Source organism: Panthera pardus, unplaced genomic scaffold (genome assembly GCF_024362965.1).
Source record: "Panthera pardus isolate Hobbes unplaced genomic scaffold, ASM2436296v1 HiC_scaffold_24, whole genome shotgun sequence".
Classification (NCBI taxonomy): Eukaryota; Metazoa; Chordata; class Mammalia; order Carnivora; family Felidae; genus Panthera; species Panthera pardus.
This window is the reverse complement of record NW_026526810.1, coordinates 55,703,245-55,724,105: the sequence shown is the minus strand read 5'-3', so window position 1 is coordinate 55,724,105 and position 20,861 is coordinate 55,703,245. Positions and strand designations below refer to the sequence as shown.

Genomic DNA, 20,861 nt, shown 5'->3' with positions numbered 1-20,861 from the left:
GAAGAGAACAGGAAATAGGACGGATTTTTATGAAAGGGATGTCAGAAGCCTGAGTGACACATCGTGGGAGGATTCTAGGCAGTTAGGAGACTGCATAGACTGGGTGTCTAGAGGCCTCTTAGAGGCACAGGAAGTAAAGGCAAAGACATATTGTGTCTATTTCCCAATTTTTCACTGCCCTGTCCCCCTCACTCTTGAACAGGTACAAACCCGAGAAGCCTCTGAAACTTACCGATGCTCAGGAAAGTTCCATATAATCCTACCTTATGTGATCATTTCCCATAGAGAAGAGTTAAACTCACAAAGAAAAAGAAAGAATAACTTAACTGGGATTTTTACTTTAATTCAAATATTCTATGACTCTGAGATTTAAAAAAAAAAAAAAGGTAAATTTTACTCACCGACAGTTTCTTCTGATGCAGCAGTCAAAGCTAGAAACTTTTTTGTATTTTCCATCTCCTCATTACTTTGCAAAGCTTCACTAGTTTTTGCAGACTAATAAAAGAGAAACAAGGAAAAGAAGGCAACTACACTTTTCGATATTTTGCACAGTTTCAACATGGATTACAAATTGTGTCATTTGTAATTCCACAATTGACCTGAACAAAAAGGGACAGGTCATTTTTATCTCTTTAAATAGGAAATCTATTAATATCTCTGTTCGCACAAATTCTAGCAATGAATAGTCCCAAACAGAGTTGTAATATATGTCTATCATTATATAATCATTATCTCACTTAAATCTTCTTCAGCTTCTGTTTAATATTTCCATAACTAATGAGTAGCCTAAAGGTCCATCATTAAATTATAGTTTCAGACATTTCAGGATTGATACTATATTTTATTATGGGTCCAATTATTATTCCTGTTTCCAAACAAGTAAAACTTTGCTTTGAGATTCAACAGGAATAAGTGATAGGCTAACTTTTTATGACAAATTTATACAAATCGTTTCTCTAGTTTAAATCACTGCATTGTGTATGGTGCTTTCTACTCCATGGTCTTCCTGGGCATCTTGTAAAAATGTATTCTTCGTCACTTCATTATTAATGCAGAGCATCATCTAGGAAATGTCCTTGAAGTCAGTCGACTGAGGAAGGAAGAATTTATCACAAACAACTCATCTGTTATTACAGTGCTCCTTACCTAAAAGTGCTCTCCTTTACGGGACGAAGTTCAAATATGAACCAATGGCTAAACGTCAAGTCAGAGCAAATATATGGTCAACTTCCACCCCTCAATACTACAGAGAATAAAGGTCCAAGAAGGCCAAGGAAAGTTAATCGAGCACTAGAGATGTACTGAGACAGAAGCAAATAGAGCATGGTCACAGACCACAAGCACTTTACAGCTTCTAAGAGATCTTGACCAGCATGTGAAACAGTGAACACCCCACTTCTTGGTCACAAAGGTTTACTTAAAAAATAATGGCAACCAAGGGATTAAATTTGTGTATATTTATGTGTTTATCTCCAAACTGTAAGCTTGCTGAAGAAGCAGCAAACAGACTTGATGAAAGTAGGGACCACATCACTTTCTGCTCCAGAAACAGAGGAACCCCAGCCTGACACTGGTAAGAGAGGTCTGCTGTGCTGCCCATGGAAAACAAACATGGCAGTGTGGTGCCTGAAATCTGGAATTCTGCAAAGTTACCTTGTCTAGTTCCAGAAAACGATCTCCCTCACCTCCCCCCCACATACACACATACATATACACACCACCATCCTACTTCTACAAAATAAATCAATAAAGGCAGACCACATTAATACTACCACAGTCCATGCTTTTCTTACTCATCTTAGAGGAAATTATTTCTTCCACATCAGCAATGGTGAGACAACTCTTACCTTAAGTTCTTCCCACAGCTTTATTCTCAGGTCTAGACCTTGCTTCTTAATTTCTTTTTCTCTGTATTGTTTCTTCACCAATATTTTATCAAGCCTCTTCATCTTCTGAATAGCATCTTGAAGTTGAGAATCTAATTCTTTTAATTCAGGTTCATCTATATTGTGTTGAAAGTAGGAATGAGCTTGAAGTTTAGTACAACCAGAAAGTTTCGTTTTGTTTTTACTGTTTGTTCTTTCATTCAACAAATGTTTACGGCTGGTGAGAATAAATGACATATTTTACAAGGTGCTTTCACACATATTTTTTCATATGATTATCGAACAACCTATGAAATATAATTATCTAACAACCCGGTTTTACAGCTGAAATAACTGTCTTTTCTTTTTTTTCCTTTTTGAAAATTTTTTTGAGTATAGTTGACACACAATGCTACAGTTTCAGGTGTATAACACAGTGATTCAACAACTCTGTAACAGGCTATGCTCACCACAAGTATAACTACCGTCTGTCACCATACAATGCTGTTACAGTGTCATTGACTATACTCCATATGCTGTGCCCTTTATCCCCATGATTTAATAATTTCATAATTGGAAGCCTGTATCTCCCACTCCCCTTCACCCATTTTGCCCATTCCCTAACCCCCTGTTTCTGACAACCATCACTTTGTTCTCTGTATTTACAGGTCTCATTCTGCTTTTTTGTTTGTTTATTCATTTTTGGTTTTGGGGATTGCACATATAAGTGAAATCATATGGTATTTGTCTTTCTCAGTCTGACTTGTTTCAATTAGCATAATACCCTCCAGGTCCATCCATATTGTCACAAATGATAAGATCTCATCATTTTATGGCTGCCTTATGTTCCTCTGTGTGTGTGTGTGTGTGTGTGTGTGTGTGTGTGTGTGAGAGAGAGAGAGAGAGAGAGAGAGAGAGAGAGAGAGAGAGAGAATGTATACAACATCTTCTTTATCCATTTATCTATTGATGGACACTTGAGTTGCTTCCATATCTTGGCTATTGTAAATAACACTACAATAAATATAGGGGTGTGTATATCTTTTCAAATTAACATTTTCATTTTCTTTGGGTAAATACCCAGTACTAGAATTCCCGGATCATATGGTATTTCTATTTTTAATTTTCTAAAAAAATCCTCCATACTGTTTTCTACAGTAGCTGTACCAATTTATTTTCCCACCAACAGTACACAAGGGTTCCTTTTTCTCCACATCCCCGCCAACACTTGGAAATAACTCTCTTCTTTCAAACAGCTAATAAATTATGGTATTGAACTCATAGGTGGGTCTTATCTCATTTTCAATCCCAAAATATTTCTCCTTCATTCTGGTATACCTTCTCTATTCATAAGTAAGGAATAAGGAATAAGACAAAGACCCTATCCTAAAACTGCTTCAGACTAAAAGAGAAGGCATGTAGCTATTTGTGAAATTGATGCAGTAAAATGTAACATGTCAAGAAATGAAATGATTCCAACACAGAAAAACAAATTCAGAAAAGTACTCTATGTAACTAGACAGCTTTTATCTATGCCCCTCCCATTTGTTCTATTTTTTTTTTTTTTGAAGTACCTAAAAATGGATAATTGGTAGTAACTTATTTAAAGCTAAGGGCTCTTTAGAACTTTCTTCACTCAAGTTTTGACTTATGATTAATGATAATGTTAATAGCAGCTAACATTTATAGAATTATCTGATATGCTCAATGTTACGGGCTTTATTTACAGGCATTGTGTCATTTAATCCTCATCATAATCCTGTCAGGTAGTATAGTTATTGTCCCATTTTACAAATTAGTAAACTGAGAATAATTTGTAACTGAGTTACATACACGTCCAAGATGATATAAGTAGTAAATGGGAGGGCCAGTTTCCACCCAGATCTGTCTGATTTGAGAGTCAAAACTCTTCACCACCAGGTAATATGTCCTCTGTGAAGTCTGATGAAAGATGTTAATCTGGCAATGAGCATAAATGCTCAAATACTGAAGTCTCAGCCACTCCAGTTAACAAGTGGCATATTATGCTAAGAAAGACCAAATTTTGCAACTTTTTAAAATCCAAAGAGTCCAGTGTGTTTCCCTATAACGTACATCACTTCCTCTTCAAGGAAAAGGGGATATTTTCAGAAGGGAACTAGCTTATCCAAAAAGAATACTGATCTTATTGATAAGGAGGCTCTAGAGATCTTGTTGCTTACATATTTCAAATGCAACAGCCTTTAGTTATAATTCCCAAATGCCAACCTTGCACTCCATATACAGAGGTGGTCTATACAGCAGACATCTGGAAGTAACTCATGCAGTTCCAAAACAGTATAAATAAGTTCAGTGTAAACTGGGCCAATAGCTAATTGCAACTATAATGCCTCATTTCCTGATAACTATAATCCTGAGTCACCAGGCCCAATTTTGAGAGCAAAACTCATCCTAAATATACTCTTAAGTCACCATTTCTCAAAGTTTATGACCTCAGCTTCCCTTTACAACCTTAAACATTATTGAGAACCCAAAGTAGCTTTTATGTTATATCTATTGATAATTACCATATCGGAAATCAAAACTGAAAAATATATATTTATTTATTCATTTAAAAATAATAAACATGTTATTAGTAATTACATGCTAACATAAATATAACATTTTTTATGACAAATAAGTATAGATTCCAAAAAAATTAAGAAGGGCATTGTTTTAAATTTTTAATATCTAGCTGAACAGAAAACAGTTGGATTCTTATATCTGCTTGTATAATCTATTGCAATCTCTTGTTTCAGTTAGAATGTATGAAGAAAATCAGGCCTCATACAAATATGTATTTGGAAAGGGGAGGAGAAATTTAATAATCTTCTCAGATAATTGTGGATATTCTTCTTTGATACTACATAAAAACTCGACAAGGGGTAGTTTCTTAAAGAGTGGTTGTAATGTGAAATACGTAACTCTATCAGTGAGCTTTTTGTATTTATTCCATTAAAATCCATGCATCTATCATTTGTGCTGAATCGATCTTTTACCCTTCATTGGTCATTTGGAAAATAGTGGTTCACTGACTTACGCAGACCTTCAAAATGTTAACACGTTTCAGGATACAGTATTTTTAAAAAACCACATTTGTTCATACTGCCATCAAATTTTATCGGAGAAGTCTAAGTCTTGGAAAGCTGTCAATCTCACAGTGGCATACACAAGTTTTCCAAAATTCTAATTTTCACTTGAAAGTCCAAATTTTATCACTGACGAAAGATACTGTCAATTATCTTCCTTGAAATGACACGCTCACTTCATCTTCAAAAAAAAAAAAATGACTTCCAAATACCCAAGTCTGAATGATACTAGTTGGTCCGTCAGTCATTCTTTCACATAAGAATGATGCTCCGTTAAAAAGCGGCCAGTTCGGTTCTCGACTTAAACTATCATACGAGTACTGTTCCTCAACACAAACTTCCCATTTTGGTGTAGAGCAGAGTTGCTATATACATACCTCCCATTTTACCTCACAGGCAATTAAACAGATGTGTATTTCAAGTCCAGGTTTCAGAGATTAACGATTTCTACTGCTCCACCAAAGATGTTCTTGAGTGACACAGGCTATTTCTTTTCCCTCCCAGGGGCTGGTCACGAAGAACACAATGACCGACTAGTACAATGTGATACACTGCCTGGATTCGTGCTAACACAGGAGCAATTTTACTCACCGTCGCTTTTGTGCCATCACCGCAAATGTCCGTGTAGTGGGCCGAAAGGCAGGTATCATTATTTCAGTATTACGATGAATTATATTACTGATATATCAATATTATGACGAAAGAAGTTTTTACTTTGCAAAATTCCTAGAAGGGGCTCAGCAATCCCCCAGGGCTCTGCACACCACATTTGGAGACATGCTCTCCACTCTGACCAGTATTAATTTAATAACCAGGGTGGGAAAAAAGGAGTCTTTTAAAATCCAAAAGTTACTAAGATCAAATGGGATTATCCTGAAAAAGGCATTTAGAAATTACGGGATACATTTTATTGTATCATTGAGACATCAAAAATATCAATAAATCCTGTCATAAGTGGCAGAAATACTTCCTACTTAACGTGAAATGACCCACAGTAACAATTTCATTAAATGAAAATTTTATTATTTTTCTACGTGTTTTTAAAGACTCAGTACTATTCTAAACAAAAGCTGGTGCTCACAAAGGTATACCTCTTTTTTTCACTAGTATTTCTTTAGCTGATAAAAAACAGATGTAACTCTAATATTTTAACTATAATGTCTGTAATTATCATTAGCCTATCACCTGGTGAGTATCCTACCTGCACATCCAGGGATTATCTGATGTTGAACCAAGTTCAGATCTTCATCTGACCCTTCTTCAGCCAATTTTGTTTTCTCAGAATCATTTTCTCCTTTATCATCACTATTGTTTCCATTTTCCTCTGCATTACTCCTCTCAGAGTGGCCCTTTATACCAGAGTTCAACTTGATTGCAGTATCAACCTAAACATTATTTCCAAAGAAATAATTTTCATAAATAGGTAAGGTTTTAAAACCTTAACATTTGTAGACTATTTTGACACTAACGTAAATACATGTGAGGACATACACACATACATACGCTAGTGTTAAGCTATTCTAGAAATAGAACTTTTAATTAACTGTAAGTTAATTACGCAAATATAATAACATTTGCACCAAAAAGACATGCCCCATTCTCCGGCAAATTCCAGCGATAATGGAGGAGGGTCAGGAATCCGTCCCAGAACCCCTCTCGGCCAGCTCTGGACATGAGGCATGATGGTCCCTGCTTCTGGAGCTTACACTCAGATGGAAAGTCAAAGGTCTAGAGCTGCGCTCCCCTACAATGACCACCAGCCACATGTGGCTATTGAAGAGTTGGAAAGCAAAGAGTCTGAATCGAGATGTGTTTCTAATGATATTCTTCAAGTCAGAACCATGTGCTTTGGTAATTATTTTTATGCTATTCACAATTTTTCTGTCATTTTGGTTTCTCTTTCCATTTCAGCAATGCTCATTTTGAAAACACCAGTTTGGCACAGCTGTGTTTTCCTGAGAGAGAGCAAGAAAAGACATTCACGGCTGCATCAGGAAAAAGCAGGGATCGTAGTGCCCTGACAGCCATGAGCAGCAGTGAGAGTTACATTAGAAGTGAACATAGTCCAAGAGAGAGGCAAAACCTCAGAGAGATTCAGCCCTTCTGGAAGGAATGCATTTCCCCTCCCAATGGAGGAAACCTCTGCTCCAGGCCATCAGGGCTCGGCCCTTGGAAGGTGGTCAACTCTCGGCCACTGGAATCTGTGTCCCCTTCTGAATCTTCAGGGCAGAAGGTGGATCGTGTGGAGAATTAAACTGCCAGGGATACAAGACTGCACGCGAGCATCTCTGTTTACCTAGACTAGGACATAAGTCCCAGCGGAACTGAGCTGAGTCAGTGGTATAATGATCAGAGGCAACATTTACTGAGGAATTCCTACTGGCCAGGGCCTGTGCTAAGTACTTTATACACACGGCCTCATTCACTCCTCAATGACACTATGGTATAAGCATTACTAGATCCAGCATAGAATGAAACTAGCTGAGGCCCAATTTATAAATAAGCAAAACAATGCCTCCTCTATGTGATCTGGGAGGTGTTAAAGAGGGTTCCCTGTTCAAAAACATACTCTGTGAAAGGCCAGGTTAAAGCCTTAAATTCCATAATAACCAGTAAATCCTTAAGGCTATATAGTTCTGTGAAAATCTTGAAATTGTTAGAAGAGATCACATGAGCCCTGATGCTTATTTATATCTTGGCATAAATGAACTTGGCTGACTTTTCCCTGAGAATGGTTCTTATATAGGGAAATATAGAATATATAACACATAACTAGATATTAGCAATATACTTGGATGGCACACTTCAGGACACAAAAAGACTCTCACATATATCATCCCACATGATTCTCTTAGAATGAGCAGGAAGCAATGAAGTAAAAAGACAAAACTGGAGAACAAATGGCAATCTTGGCCCATTTTACAATTTTACCCAAATTCCCCCACTTCATTAGCACCAACCATCTTTAGTTTATTTGAAAATAAACTAAAAAGAGCTTCCGGAAATTAAAAAGATATCATTAAATTTAAAAATTCAGTGGATCAAAGAGCAGATGTGACACAGCGTTAAGAAAGGATTCAAAAAATTTTAAATATATGTTAGAAATTCCCCCAGGATGAAGCACAGCAAAATAAATGAATAGAAAATATTTAAAAAAAAAAAAGATGAGAGACATAAAGATAGAAGGGAAAGTTTCAAACAGACACTTAATGTGACTTTCAGGATGATGAAATAGAAAAAACAGTGGGCAATACTAGAAACTTTTGAAAAAAACAATGGTTGAATATTTTTCAAAATAAACAGAACACACAAATCCTCAGAGTGAAGAAGGACTAGTCTCCAGAAGTATAAAATAAACAAATCCATACACCGGTGAGTAATAGTAGATACTGAACACAAAGAGAAAAAAAAAAATTAAAGCAACCAGAGAAAAGTATCTAAATGAGACAGCCCACAGTGTAATGAATATCGGATTTCCAAAAGCCTTCTCACTGACAACAAGAGAGGCCAAAATCACCTAAATGTAAAGCATAAAACTATAACACTTTCAGAAGAAAACATAGGAAAAAAATCTCTGGAACCGTGGGTTAGACAAAGAGTTCTTGGATACAACCAAAAAACAAAAACAAAAACAAACAAAAACAAAAAACAAGTCTCAAAACAATGTTGACAAAGTGCACTTAACAACATTTAAAATGTTTGCTTTTCAAAACACATGGTTAAAAGAACGAAAAGTCAAGCTACAGACGAGGAAAAAATATTTGCAAATCACGTATCTAAGAAAAGACTCTATCTCAAATATGTAAAGAACTCTCAAAAGTTAACAATAAGAAAGACAAGTCTAAAAGGCAAAAAAATAAAAAATACAATACCTTTTCCAAAAAAGATACGTGGGTTACAAATAAGCACCTGAAAGCTCATTTATCATTATTAGTCACCAGGAAGATGGGAGTTAAAACCACAATGAGATACTACCATATGCCTATTAGAATAGCTTTTTTAAAAAACTAACAATATCAACTTCTGTGAAGATCCAGAGCAGCTGGAATGCTCCTATATTTCTCATGGGAATAGAAAACAATTTTGCAATTTCTTATAGTGAAACATATACCTACCATACAACCCAGAAATCCAACACCCAGGCATTTACCCAAGAGAAATAAAAACCTACTCTCCCATAGGAAAAAAAAAAAAAATTCAGATACACCTGGATGGTTCAGTTGGTTAGACGTCCGACTTCAGCACAGGTCATGATCTCATGGTTCCTGAGTTTGAGGCCAGTGTGGGGCTCTGTGCTGACAACTCAGAGCCTGGAGCCTGCTTCGAATTCTGTGTCTCCCTCCCTCGCTGCCCCTCCCCCATTGTCTCTCTCTCTCTCTCTCTCTCTCTCTCTCAAAAATAAATAAACATTTAAAAAGTTTTTAAATAAAAAAAATTCAGTATACAAATATTAATAGCAGCTTTATTCATAATCACCAGAACCTGAAAACAACCCAAATGTTGCTCAACATGTGAATGTGTAAACCAACTGTGGTATATCCACACAATGGAACACTAATCGTCAATAAAAAAGGAGTGAACAATTGATATATGTAACAATAGAGGAGTCTCAAATGCATTGTGCCAATAAACAAAAGCCAGACTCAAAAGCTGCATACTTTTTAATTCCATTCATATGATTTTCTGGAAAAGGAAAAACAATAGGTATAAAGAACAGATCTGGGGTTTCCAAGATTAAGAGTAAGGGAGATTGAGTAGAGGCAAAGAGGTAGGTAGCATGAAGGAATTTTTGAGGGGTGATGGAACTGTCCTATATCTTGATTGTGATGGTATCACTCTACACATTTGCCAAACTCAGAACTATACACTGAAAAAGAATAAATTTTACAGTGTATAAAAATTTTAAATTAGAAACAAAAGTCAATGAGATACAATGTTAATAGTTAAGATTTAATATCGCAAAGTCACAAACTGTCTCCAAATTCATCTATAAATTCAAAGTAATTTCAGTCAAAAGTCCAAGAGTAATTTTTGCAAGGCCTGAAAAAACAATCTAAAATACAAAAAGAACAAAAAGGACAAGAATAGCTAAGACAGTTCTAGAAAAGAATAAGATGGAGAGACCCATCCTACCAGATATCAAGAAATATTACACAACTAACAAGCGTTAACCCACAATAATGATGCAGGATTAGATGAAACAAAACAGAGAGCTCAGCTAGAAATGGTATTTTAACAAGCCACCTGTGGTTCTGGATGCACGTTAGAATCATCCAGTTTGACATATCTGCACAAGATTTAGACTGCAGACGTGAGGGAGAAGCCATCTTCCCAAGCTCCTGATAGGAAGGTGGCAAGAAATCTCAAAGGCTGTCATCTCTGTATGTCCAGTCACCAGTTTTGTGGTTCTGAGGGACTTGTGGCAGCGTCAGAGGCAGAAGCTTTCTGATCTCTGGATTTCAGCCATGGAGGTGTGACCTAGGAACTAACAATCCAAGAGAAGTTTCCTCCCATGATTCCCTTTCCCGCTGGCCCTCCACTGATGCTGGCCTTCCACTGATTTTGAGAAACTGAATTTCTATTATATAATCCCTGTCTGCTGGAAATGCCTAGAGTGGTCTCTAGTTCCTGCACTAAATCATAACAAATGCTTTAAGAGTTTCGTAAGGTAGAGTCTGGTCCATAAATCAAAAGAATGAATGAGTGGGGATTCATGAGCCTGCAAAGATTTTTTTTACCATAAGGTTTCAAATTTTTGTTTACCACAACCTTAAAACTAGTACCACATTGCAGATGAAAAAACTGATTCTTAAAAAAAAAACATCAAGTTTAGATATTTTAAGAAAAGAAAAATAGACCACTAAAGAAAAGGAAAGGAAATCATGGCCAGGTAAGGTACCGACTAAATATACATTACATGGTCTTTAACCCGAACTATACTTTTTAAATCACTGAAACTTTTTGGTTAGTATCCAAAATCTATAGAGAACTTATCAAACTCAATACCTAAAAACCAATAATCTAGTTAAGAAATGGGCAGAAGACATGAATAGATACTTTTCCAAAGAAGACATCCAGATGGCTAATAGATACATGAAAAGATGCTCAACATCACTCATCATCAGAGAAACACAAATCAAAACCACAATGAGATACCACCTCACACCTGTCAGAATAGCTAAACTTAACGACACATGAAATAACAGGTGTTGGCGAGGAGGTGGAGAAAGAGGAACCCTCTTGCACTGTTGGTAGGAATGCAAACTAGTTCAGCCGCTCTGACGAACAGTGGGAAGGTTCCTTAAAAAGTTAAAGATAGAATTACCCTATGATCCAGCAATTGTACTACTAAATATTTACCCAAAGGATACAAAAATACAGATTCAAAGTGGTACATGCACCCCAATGTTATTAGCAGCACTATCAACAATAGTCAAACTATGGAGAGAACCCGAATGTCCATCAACTGATGAAGGGATAAAGAAGATGTGGTACATATATACAATGGAATATTACACAGCCATCAACAAGAATGGCAAATCTTGCCATTTACAACGACATGAGTGGAGCCAGAGTGTATTTTGCTAAGTGAAATAAGTCACTCAAAGACAAATACCATATAATTTCACTCATATGTGGAATTTAAGAAACAAAGCAGATGAAGATATGGAGGTGGGGGAAGAGAGGGAAACAAACCAGAAGAGACTCTTAAAGATAGAGAACAAACTGAGGGTTCATGGAGGGAGGTAGGTGGGGGTTGGGCTAGATGGGTGATGGGTATTAAGGAGGGCACTTATGATGAATGCTTGGATGTTATACGTAAGTGATGAATCATTGAATTCTACTCCTGAAACCAATATTGCACAGTACGTTAACTAGAATTTTTTAAATTTTTTTAATGTTTATTTTTGAGAGAGACAGAGACAGAGCATGAGTGGGGGAGGGGCAGAGAGAGAAGGAGACCTAGAATCCGAAGCAGGCTCCAGGTTCTGAGCTGTCAGACTGAGCCACCCAGGCACCCCTAATTAACTAGAATTTAAATAAAAATTTGAAAAGAAAAAAAAAAAAAAAAAGGATAGGACCCGAATCCAATAAGACTGGTGTCCTTATAAGTAGAAAAAAAAACACCAGGAGTATGGGAGCATGGAGAAAAAGGCCCTGTGAGGATAAGAGAGAAGCTGACCATCTGCAAGTCAAGGAGAGAGGCCCCAGGAGAAACCTAACCTCTTGGCACCTGGATCTTGGACTTCTAGAACCATGAAAAAATACATTTTTGTTGTGTAAAAAAAATTAAAATTAAAAAATAAAATTACTGAAACATCTTCATATTAAGAGTCAGTGTTGGCACAGTAGATATTGGAATACAAAGATTTCTTCTTTTTAATTTTTTTTTACATTTATTTTTGAGAGACAGAGCACAAGTGGGGGAGGGGCTGAGAGCGAGGGAGACACAGAATCCAAAGCAGGCTCCGGGTTCTGAGCTGTCAGCACAGAGCCCAACGCAGGGCTCAAACTCACAAACCGTGAGATCGTGACCTGAGCCAAAGTCGGACGCTTAACCGACTGAGCCACCCAGGCACTCCTGGAATACAAAGATTTCTTATGAAAAAAAAGAAAAAAAGCTTACAGATGAGCATTAACAAAGCATAACTGTGAACAAATAAGCCACACTCCAAAGAAAAATAAAAGAAGGAGGGGGAGCAGGAGGTAAAGAAAGACACAGAATTTTCACATTAAATGGTCTAAAGTAAAATCCAAGAAGAAATCTGTGAGTGTTCCCAGACACACCCTCTAAAGAGGATCCTTTAGGGGCGCCTGGGTGGCTCAGTTGGTTAAATGACCAACTTCAGCTCAAGTCATGATCTCACAGTTCGTGGGTTCAAGACCCGAGTCAGGCTCTGTGCTGAAAGCTTGGAGCCTGGACCCTGCTTCAGATTCTGTGTCTCCCTCTCTCTCCACCCCCTCCCCAGATCATGCTCTGTCTGTCTGTCTCTCTCTCTCTCTCAAAAATAAACACTAAATAATAATAATAATAATTTAAAGAAGATCCTTTAGATGGGATGTTAACTACAGCCTTGGTTTATCAATTGCTAGAGTTCGGGAGAAGGACTTAACATTATTTCTAAATAGCAAACTACCATGAAGGATGCTGGTTCTGGTGAGAGCACTTCCAAAGAAGCATTTGAACCTCTGCTCCCAGGACGCGTTCTTGAACTTGAGGCTGGTTTTGAAATTCCATCTAAGTTTCCCTTTATAATATCCATTGATATCCTGAAACAAACAAAAAATTAAAGCAAGTTATATCTTATATGTATAAATGTTTCATGAGTGCTAATGCGCAATTAACTCAGAACCTTTGTTAATAAGGATTACGTTGCTACCAAAGTCACACTACCCTAATTTCATCAAAAGATGTCTGTGGCCACAGGTTTTATGTTACTATTGGTGAAAAACATTCTAGCCAGGATGTTGGACAAAAGAATACAGACTGCTATCTCAATGGCTTCCTATGTCTCAGAAAGAAACATTTACTTTGTCCTTGGCCTGAGAAGATACTCAGGGAGCACCATGCCTCTCAACCTAGATTCACGCTTCATCGTAATGATTTGATAAAACCTCAACTTTTTTCTGGTTTTGCCTACCTTATTTTACTAGCGCTTCCTGTTCTAGCTCACCTTTCAGCCTAGGTTTTCCTCTCAGCTCTGATTTCTCCTCTCTCCTTTGGTGCCACATTTTTATGGAGTACCTATCTCCAGGTCACTGCTCTTTTCCTATCAATCCTCCACTTTTAAAACCCATGATTCTACCTCACCCTCAGAAACAAGAGGAAAAAACCTACTTTCTCTGACAGAGGACAGACACTTATTACCTGGCCACACACATTGCCAATTTCTATTTTTCGTGTGACACCATCCACAGGCTTGTCATCACTGTGGCTCCCTATTCCCAGTGCTGTTTTCTGAAGCAGGAATTATTAGGCAGGATGGCTTAAACTAGTAGGAGAACAAGGGCATTGCAGGCACATTGATCCTTCCAAACTGTGCATTTGATCAGGACTGTTTCAGATTTGCTCAGTAATGGTGGGGTATCATGCATGCTGAGAAAATGGAAGAAATAGAGAGAATTCCAGGTTCTGGCTTGTCATACTTTACACGTAAACAGATCTCCCAACAATCCTTCCGTAAATTTCATAATTTCACTAGCTTTCTAATTATGAATTAAACCATTTCTCTCATAACAGCAAGAGGAAAGGCAATTGGGCCTCTGGCCCAAGCAAGTGTAACAATGTCCTTTTTGTACCCTACAAAATGATTCATCTCTCTTTCTTTCTTTGAACAGCAGAGGAAGAGTCCAGGGAAGTTTTGGACACAGGAGGAAGCACAAACAGAAACAACCTGATGTTCCTCCAAAGCACACAGAGGGATAATATGATTTGGCCTCCAGCCATTCAGTGTGCCAAAGCTGACGCTTAAGGGATCAGCAGGTCAACTCTTTCCATCTTAGCAAATGAAAAAGGCATTGATCTCCACATTATTCAAACTCTGCAAAAGGATTTGGGCTCACTCAGGAAGGCGCTGACATTATTATTGTGGGATGACGGATCACCCTGGCCCATCACGTCACAATCAAAAAGCATAAGTCACCAAAAGGCCAAATGTCTTGTAAATGCCATAAGCAGCCTGTCAAGGGAGACTTATTGTAGCTTACAGAGGGAGCAATGAGATGGAAGCATTTGCAGAGCCAGGATAATACCTGTCAGGAAGGGGAATAGAAGCACAAGGAACCGTCAATGACATGGATCAGCGACAAGGCTCCAGAAACCTTGCAGTTTGCTTTAGTAAGAGGTTTGTTCTATTATGTTTGCTCCGGAAAATAATAAATTAAACAAAATACAGTTCCCAGGATGGGTGGGTATATAACTGAACAATCTTAGAACTTCGCCCATGTAGAAAAACGTAGTGGAGGAGGGGCGTTGAATTAGGATCTTAAAGATGTGCTTGAGTGTTAAAGAAAGCACAGTAGCCCCATAGAAACTCCACAAGAAAAATAAAGCGTTGTCAGAGAAAGTAATCAAACGATAAATACTTATTACAGAAGCACTAAATGTTGATTTAACCAAATACTGTGCCTTACCTCTATTGAGTGTATGTAGGGAGGAATATGCAAAAGGAGAGGGAGTATAAAATATCTAATCTGTCATGATAGGAAATCAAAGAGAACATCCAAAAACTGACAAAACCAAGCAATCGTCAAATAAACATAATATTTACAAGTTCATAATGGTTGCTTCTGGAGAGTAAGACTAGGAATTGTTTCTCTTTTCTTCCTTTGTAAATGTTATAGCAGAGTTTGCCATTTTTTACTATACCACTTTAATAAAAGTAAAAATTGATTTTTTAAATAAAAAATAAATATGAAATAAGAAATCCCCAAGGGAGTAGAAGGAAACATAAAGATAATTCCTGTAATAATAAGTTAATGACTTATTAAACATAAGAGTGTAAATCAAAAAGGAAGAGACTAATAGTTTTGATTACATAACATTTAATGCTCTTGAATGGAAAACAAACAAACTAAAAAGAACTCTAAAGTAAATTAAAAGGCACCAGAGAAACTGGGGAAATTATATGCAACACAGATAATACACAAAAGGTTAATGAATTTACATACTTAAAGAACTCTTACCAATCAGTAAGAAAAAGAAATATTCCAATAGAAAACTAGTTAAGGACATAAGAAAGAAAGAAAGAAAGAAAGAAAGAAAGAAAGAAAGAAAGAAAGAAAGAAAGAAAGAAAGAAAGAGAAAGGGAGGAAGAAAGAAAGAAAGAAAGAAAGAAAGAAAGAAAGAAAGAAAGAAAGAAGAAGGAAGGAAGAAAGAGGGAGGAAGGAAGGAAAGAGAGGAGAGAAATGTCCGATTCTCTAATTAAAGGAATATACAGAAAAGGACCTGATAGATGATCACAAGTCAAGGACTGAACAGAGGTGGATTCTTATGGATTGGCGGATTCATGGATATTCTTGGTCTTTTATTTTACCTTTGGCTTATCTGTATTTTCAGATTCTCTACTAAGTAGATCTTGAATTCATAATTATTTATTGTAGAAAAATTTCTAGAACATATTAAAGTGTATTCAAAAATAAATAAAAATCACCCAATATTCACCACTCTGAGTTAACATCGTTAGCATATTTCCTTTCCATTTTTCCTCTATATGTTTCCACCAAAATTGGACTCATATGTTTCTCACTTAACATCATAAGATGAGCATTTTCTTATTGCATTAAAGATATTTCAAAAATAAAATATGATTCACTTCGGGGCGCCTGGGTGGCTCAGTCAGTTAAGCGTCCGACTTCAACTCAGGTCATGATCTCATGGTTTGTGAGTTCGAGCCCCGCGTCGGGCTCTGTGCTGACAGCTCAGAGCCTGGAGCCTGCTTCAGATTCTGTGTCTCCCTCTCTCTCTGCCCCTCCCCCGTTCATGCTCTGTCTCTCTCTCTGTCTCAAAAATAAATAAACGTTAAAAAAATTAAAAATATATATATATGATTCACTTCATGATATTCCTTTAAAGGGCTGATATATGACCAGATTCTAAATTATAACAAATCATTACTACCACATACCAACTTTTTATAACATTCATTTCAAACAAGATTAATTTAAACCTTTTCATACAGGCTTGTGAGAAATGCAACCACCAAGGATCATTTAAAACCAAAATGGGGATACATGGCTGCCATAATTTGCTACTTTTGGATGAAAGGAAGAACTGAAAGAAAATGAATCCTCCTCTGTTTAGAAATAATAAATAGCCAGGCTTTTTTTTAAGTGGAATTATATTTATTTTCATGATTTTAATGTCTAAAAATTATTTCGTTAGGTTTTTTTTTTACTTTATACATTTATGATGTAAGAAAGACTTGCCCATGCAAAGGAAAAAGTCAAATAATATAGAAGAATATAAAACTTATTTTTAAGTGTTTTTTTTTTAATTTCTTTTGAAAGAGATAAAGAGCAAGTAGGGGAGGGGCAGAAAGAGAGGGAAACTGAATCCCAAGCAGGCTCTGCGCTGTTAGCTCAGAGCCAGATGCAGGGCTGAACCCACAAACCACGGGATCATGACCTGAGCCGAAGACAAGTCTTGCACACCACCGACTGAGCCACCCAAGCGCCCCAGAATACAAAACTTTTTAAAGTCAAAAATTTCCTGGGCACCTGCGTGGCTCAGTCAGTTAAACCACCCACTCCTGATTTGAGTTCAGGTCATGATCTCAACAGTGTGTGAGATCGAGCCCCACATTGAACTCCACACTGACAGCGGAGAGCCTGCTTGGGATTCTCTCTCTCCCTCTCTCCCTGCCCCTCCCCTGCTCGTGAATGCGTGCACTTTCTCTCTCTCTCTCTCAAATAAAGAAACATTAAAAAAAAAAAAATGAAGTCAAAATGTTCCTCACCCCAAGAACCACTTGGAATAGATCGGGGGGGGGGGGGGGGTCTCACTTTTTTTTTTTAGGCATATGCAAACCTATCCTTTTTACCTACCTACTCCTCCCCAACACACACACACACACACACACAAATGGCACACACACAATTTTAAGTTAACCCCTTTGTACGAATCTTTCTTTAGTTACATTTACATACCCAGAAGATAAACTATGCTGAGTCAAAGAATTCTTGTGTTTCAAATTTTGGTAGGTTGCCACACCGTCCACCAAAAAGGCTGTACCAAATTACACTACTACCAACAGGGTATGATGAAAGTTCCTCTTTCCCCATTCTGGCCTGGGGTCAATCTAAGTGTCAAAGGTATCTGTGAGTTTGATTTACATTTCTTTAATTACCAAACAAGGCTTCAGTCAAGTGTTTACTGGTCACCTTTTCTTCCCCTGTAGCATGCCTATATATATCCTTTGCTATTTGAGGTCTATTTTAAATGACTGGCGATTGGTTTTAATTATAACGTTTAATTTTTTTTAATGTTTATTTATTTCTTAGACAGAGCATGAGCAGGGGGAGGGGCAGAGAGAGACAGAGACATAGAATCTGAAGCAGGCTCCAGGCTCTGAGCTGTGAGCACAGAGCCCAATGTGGTGCTCGAACTTCCGATCCTGAGATCAAGACGTGAGTCAAAGTTGGTCGTTAAACAGACTGAGCCATCCAGGTGCCCCATAACTTTTAGCTCTTAAGGAACAGAAGGCACAGTACAGGGGGAGTCCATGATACGAGGTCCTAAGGTCAGGAAAAGTTTGCAGCAGGCTCCAGGAAATCCTGGAGACACAGTCTTCGTGGAGGCAAATGCTTGGGTCGCCATAGGGTGGCCCCCGTAGGCCCCGCCCAGCCCGGCTGAGCCCGCCCCCCTGCTGGCCCTGCCCCCTCGCGCTAACAGCCAGTCTCCGGGCCCAGCAGCCGGACACGACTCCGCCCCGCCCTCTCATTGGCCCTGCCCCTCTCCCTGACAGCCCAGGGGCTGTCCCTGACACGACACTGCCTCGCTCACTCTTCCGCCAGTCGCGCGGCGTTAAAGGTGGTGTCCTAACAGGTGCGGTGCCTTACCTTCGCGGCGGAAACTCTGGGAGCCAGTCACCAGACAGCAAAGCATTGACGGGCGCAGAAGCGCACCGGCTGACAGCGTCACCCCCTGTCCCCCAAAGGGGAGGGTTCTTTCCCGTCACCGCAGCTTTTCTGGAAGGGGAAGGAGCTGTGCGTCTAAAGCCCTCCTGCCTCCAGGGACGCTGTTCCCCTGGCAACCAGAAGCACGAAGCTTCCGGTATCGCGATAAGAGAAAAGGGCTGTACCATGCGGAAATGAGATGTGGGGGGGGCCAAGGGCGGCGAGGAAAGCTGAGGGGAGTCACGAGAGCTGGGGCAGTCTTACTATTTCCTCCGCCTATCCGAGGACAGTGTGGCTGGGGAGTGGATCGTTCGTATTCACTTTGAACTCGGAAGGAGGATGTCTGGATGCTTATGTGGCTGTCTACCATAGTATGATGATGCTCTGTAGGTCTGGCATCCTCCCTGAGCTCAGTTTCCTCCTCTGTAAAATGGGAATGACAGTAATTCCTCACAAGATTGTTGTGCAACCCAAAAAGATTACGTGAAGTTCTTGCTAAATTTTGGATTTCATTTAAATAAAAAATACTAGTTTTGCAAAGTTGGGCTACAGTCCAAACTAGTAATGATTTTTATTTGCACTTTCTTTTGGGGGGGATTCGCTCATCTTCGGCACATAAAGACTATTTCCATGGGTTCCGAAACTGATTTTCTTCATCCCAGCACCATCAAATTTCTGCTTTCTAGTATGGACAGCACTTTACAGTTTACAAGGCATTTCCCCATACACAGCCCCTTTAGCCTTGTTACTTTAGGTAGCTAGCATGTGTATTCTTTGAGTGTTTTTCAGTGAAGCAAATAGACAAAGGTAAAGTGAGTTGGTCAGGGAACCACAGCTACAATCTAGGGCAGTGCTGGGTTTAAAACCTGGCGGTAAATGCCATCTATATAGTACTGAATCCTGCGTTTCTATCTCCAACCCGGACTTCTCCCCTGAACTCCGCACGTTTATCTAACTGACTATATGACATCTCCACTTAGATGTAAGAAGCATCTCAAACATAACATGTCAAAAAACAAACCTCTCCACGATCATACCCACTACCACTCCACTCTCTTATCTATCTCAGTAAATGGTAACTCCTTCCTGCCAGGCTCAGACCAAAACACCTCGAAGTCATCCTCAGTTCCTATTCCTCCATCCATTGATTGATGCTACAATCGGTTTGTTATAAACCCTACCAGCTTTACATCTAAAATATATCCAGAGACGGGGCGCCTGGGTGGCTCAGTCGGTTAAGCGGCCGACTTCGGCTCAGGTCATGATCTCATGGTCCGTGAGTTCAAGCCCCGCGTCGGGCTCTGTGCTGACAGCTCAGAGCCTGGAGCCTGTTTCAGATTCTGTGTCTCCCTCTCTCTGACCCTCCCCCGTTCATGCTCTGTCTCTCTCTGTCTCAAAAATAAATAAACGTTAAAAAAAAAATTAAAAAATTAAAAATAAAAAAATATATATATCCAGAGTCTAACTACTGCTCACCACCTTCCGTGCTTCCATACTGGTCCATACTGCCATCACCTCACCTAGATTTTTGCAACAACCTTCTTCCTAACTTTCCTTGCCTCTACTACTTTCAAACAGCAGCCTGAAAGATGCTTTCAAATCCAAAGGCAGACCATGTCACTCCTCCGCTCAGGACACTCCGTGGCTCCTCTGCTTCACGCAGTCTTTACAATGCCCACGGGTCCTAAATGACCAGGCTCTATGTTTTCTCTCAGACTTCCAGTCCTACCATCCTCTCCCTGGTAAGCTTAGCTCTAGCGTCACTGTCCTTGTTAGTGTTTCTGCGCAGGAATTTCTTCCCAGCTTTTTTCAGAAAATGTGTATGTTTTTCCAAATTAAAAAAAAAAGAAGTTGAGAAATTAGAAGAAGTATATTCTAATTCTCCTATGAAAATTAAAGTTTATCAATCAACATAGAAATGTTGCTGAAGAAATCCTCTGATGTCAAGGTGAAACCAAAAGCAGGAAATGCGAGCACTGTGTCAGAAGTTAAGGTCAACATTCTCGGAACCTGGATTGGAGCATGTCACAATCTGATTTGTCAGTCTTCCGTGGAACTGGTGCCATTTTCCACATGTGTGTTCCTGGCCCTGTCTGCTGCTGAGTCATTCTTGCAAATAAAATAAATATTAATAAGTTGATATTCATGGTATATTTTATACAAATTCTATGAATTGTGTTCCAAGAAATAGCAAGTTTTGACTCAAAAGTGAGTCCTTCAATTGGCAATTCCCACCCTATGATTCTGCAAAGTGCTGTTAACCTCACTTGAA

At 38.6% G+C, this 20,861-nt stretch overlaps 1 protein-coding gene across 1 annotated transcript in view; it reads right to left on the bottom strand.

Annotated features, from left to right (window-relative positions):
* FSIP1 (fibrous sheath interacting protein 1) overlaps window positions 1–18,727 on the bottom strand; it is a 192,892-nt gene extending 174,165 nt beyond the window's left edge. The window contains exons 1-5 of the mRNA XM_019442606.2: window positions 18,533–18,727; window positions 13,111–13,243; window positions 6,174–6,357; window positions 1,848–2,002; window positions 402–495 (exon numbers count right to left, since the gene is read on the bottom strand). Of these exons, the coding sequence (XP_019298151.2) occupies window positions 402–495; window positions 1,848–2,002; window positions 6,174–6,357; window positions 13,111–13,236 (559 nt within the window). The 5' untranslated portion in view covers window positions 13,237–13,243; window positions 18,533–18,727. The remainder of the gene's footprint in view (window positions 1–401; window positions 496–1,847; window positions 2,003–6,173; window positions 6,358–13,110; window positions 13,244–18,532) is intronic.
* Between the last annotated feature and the right edge of the window lie 2,134 nt (window positions 18,728–20,861).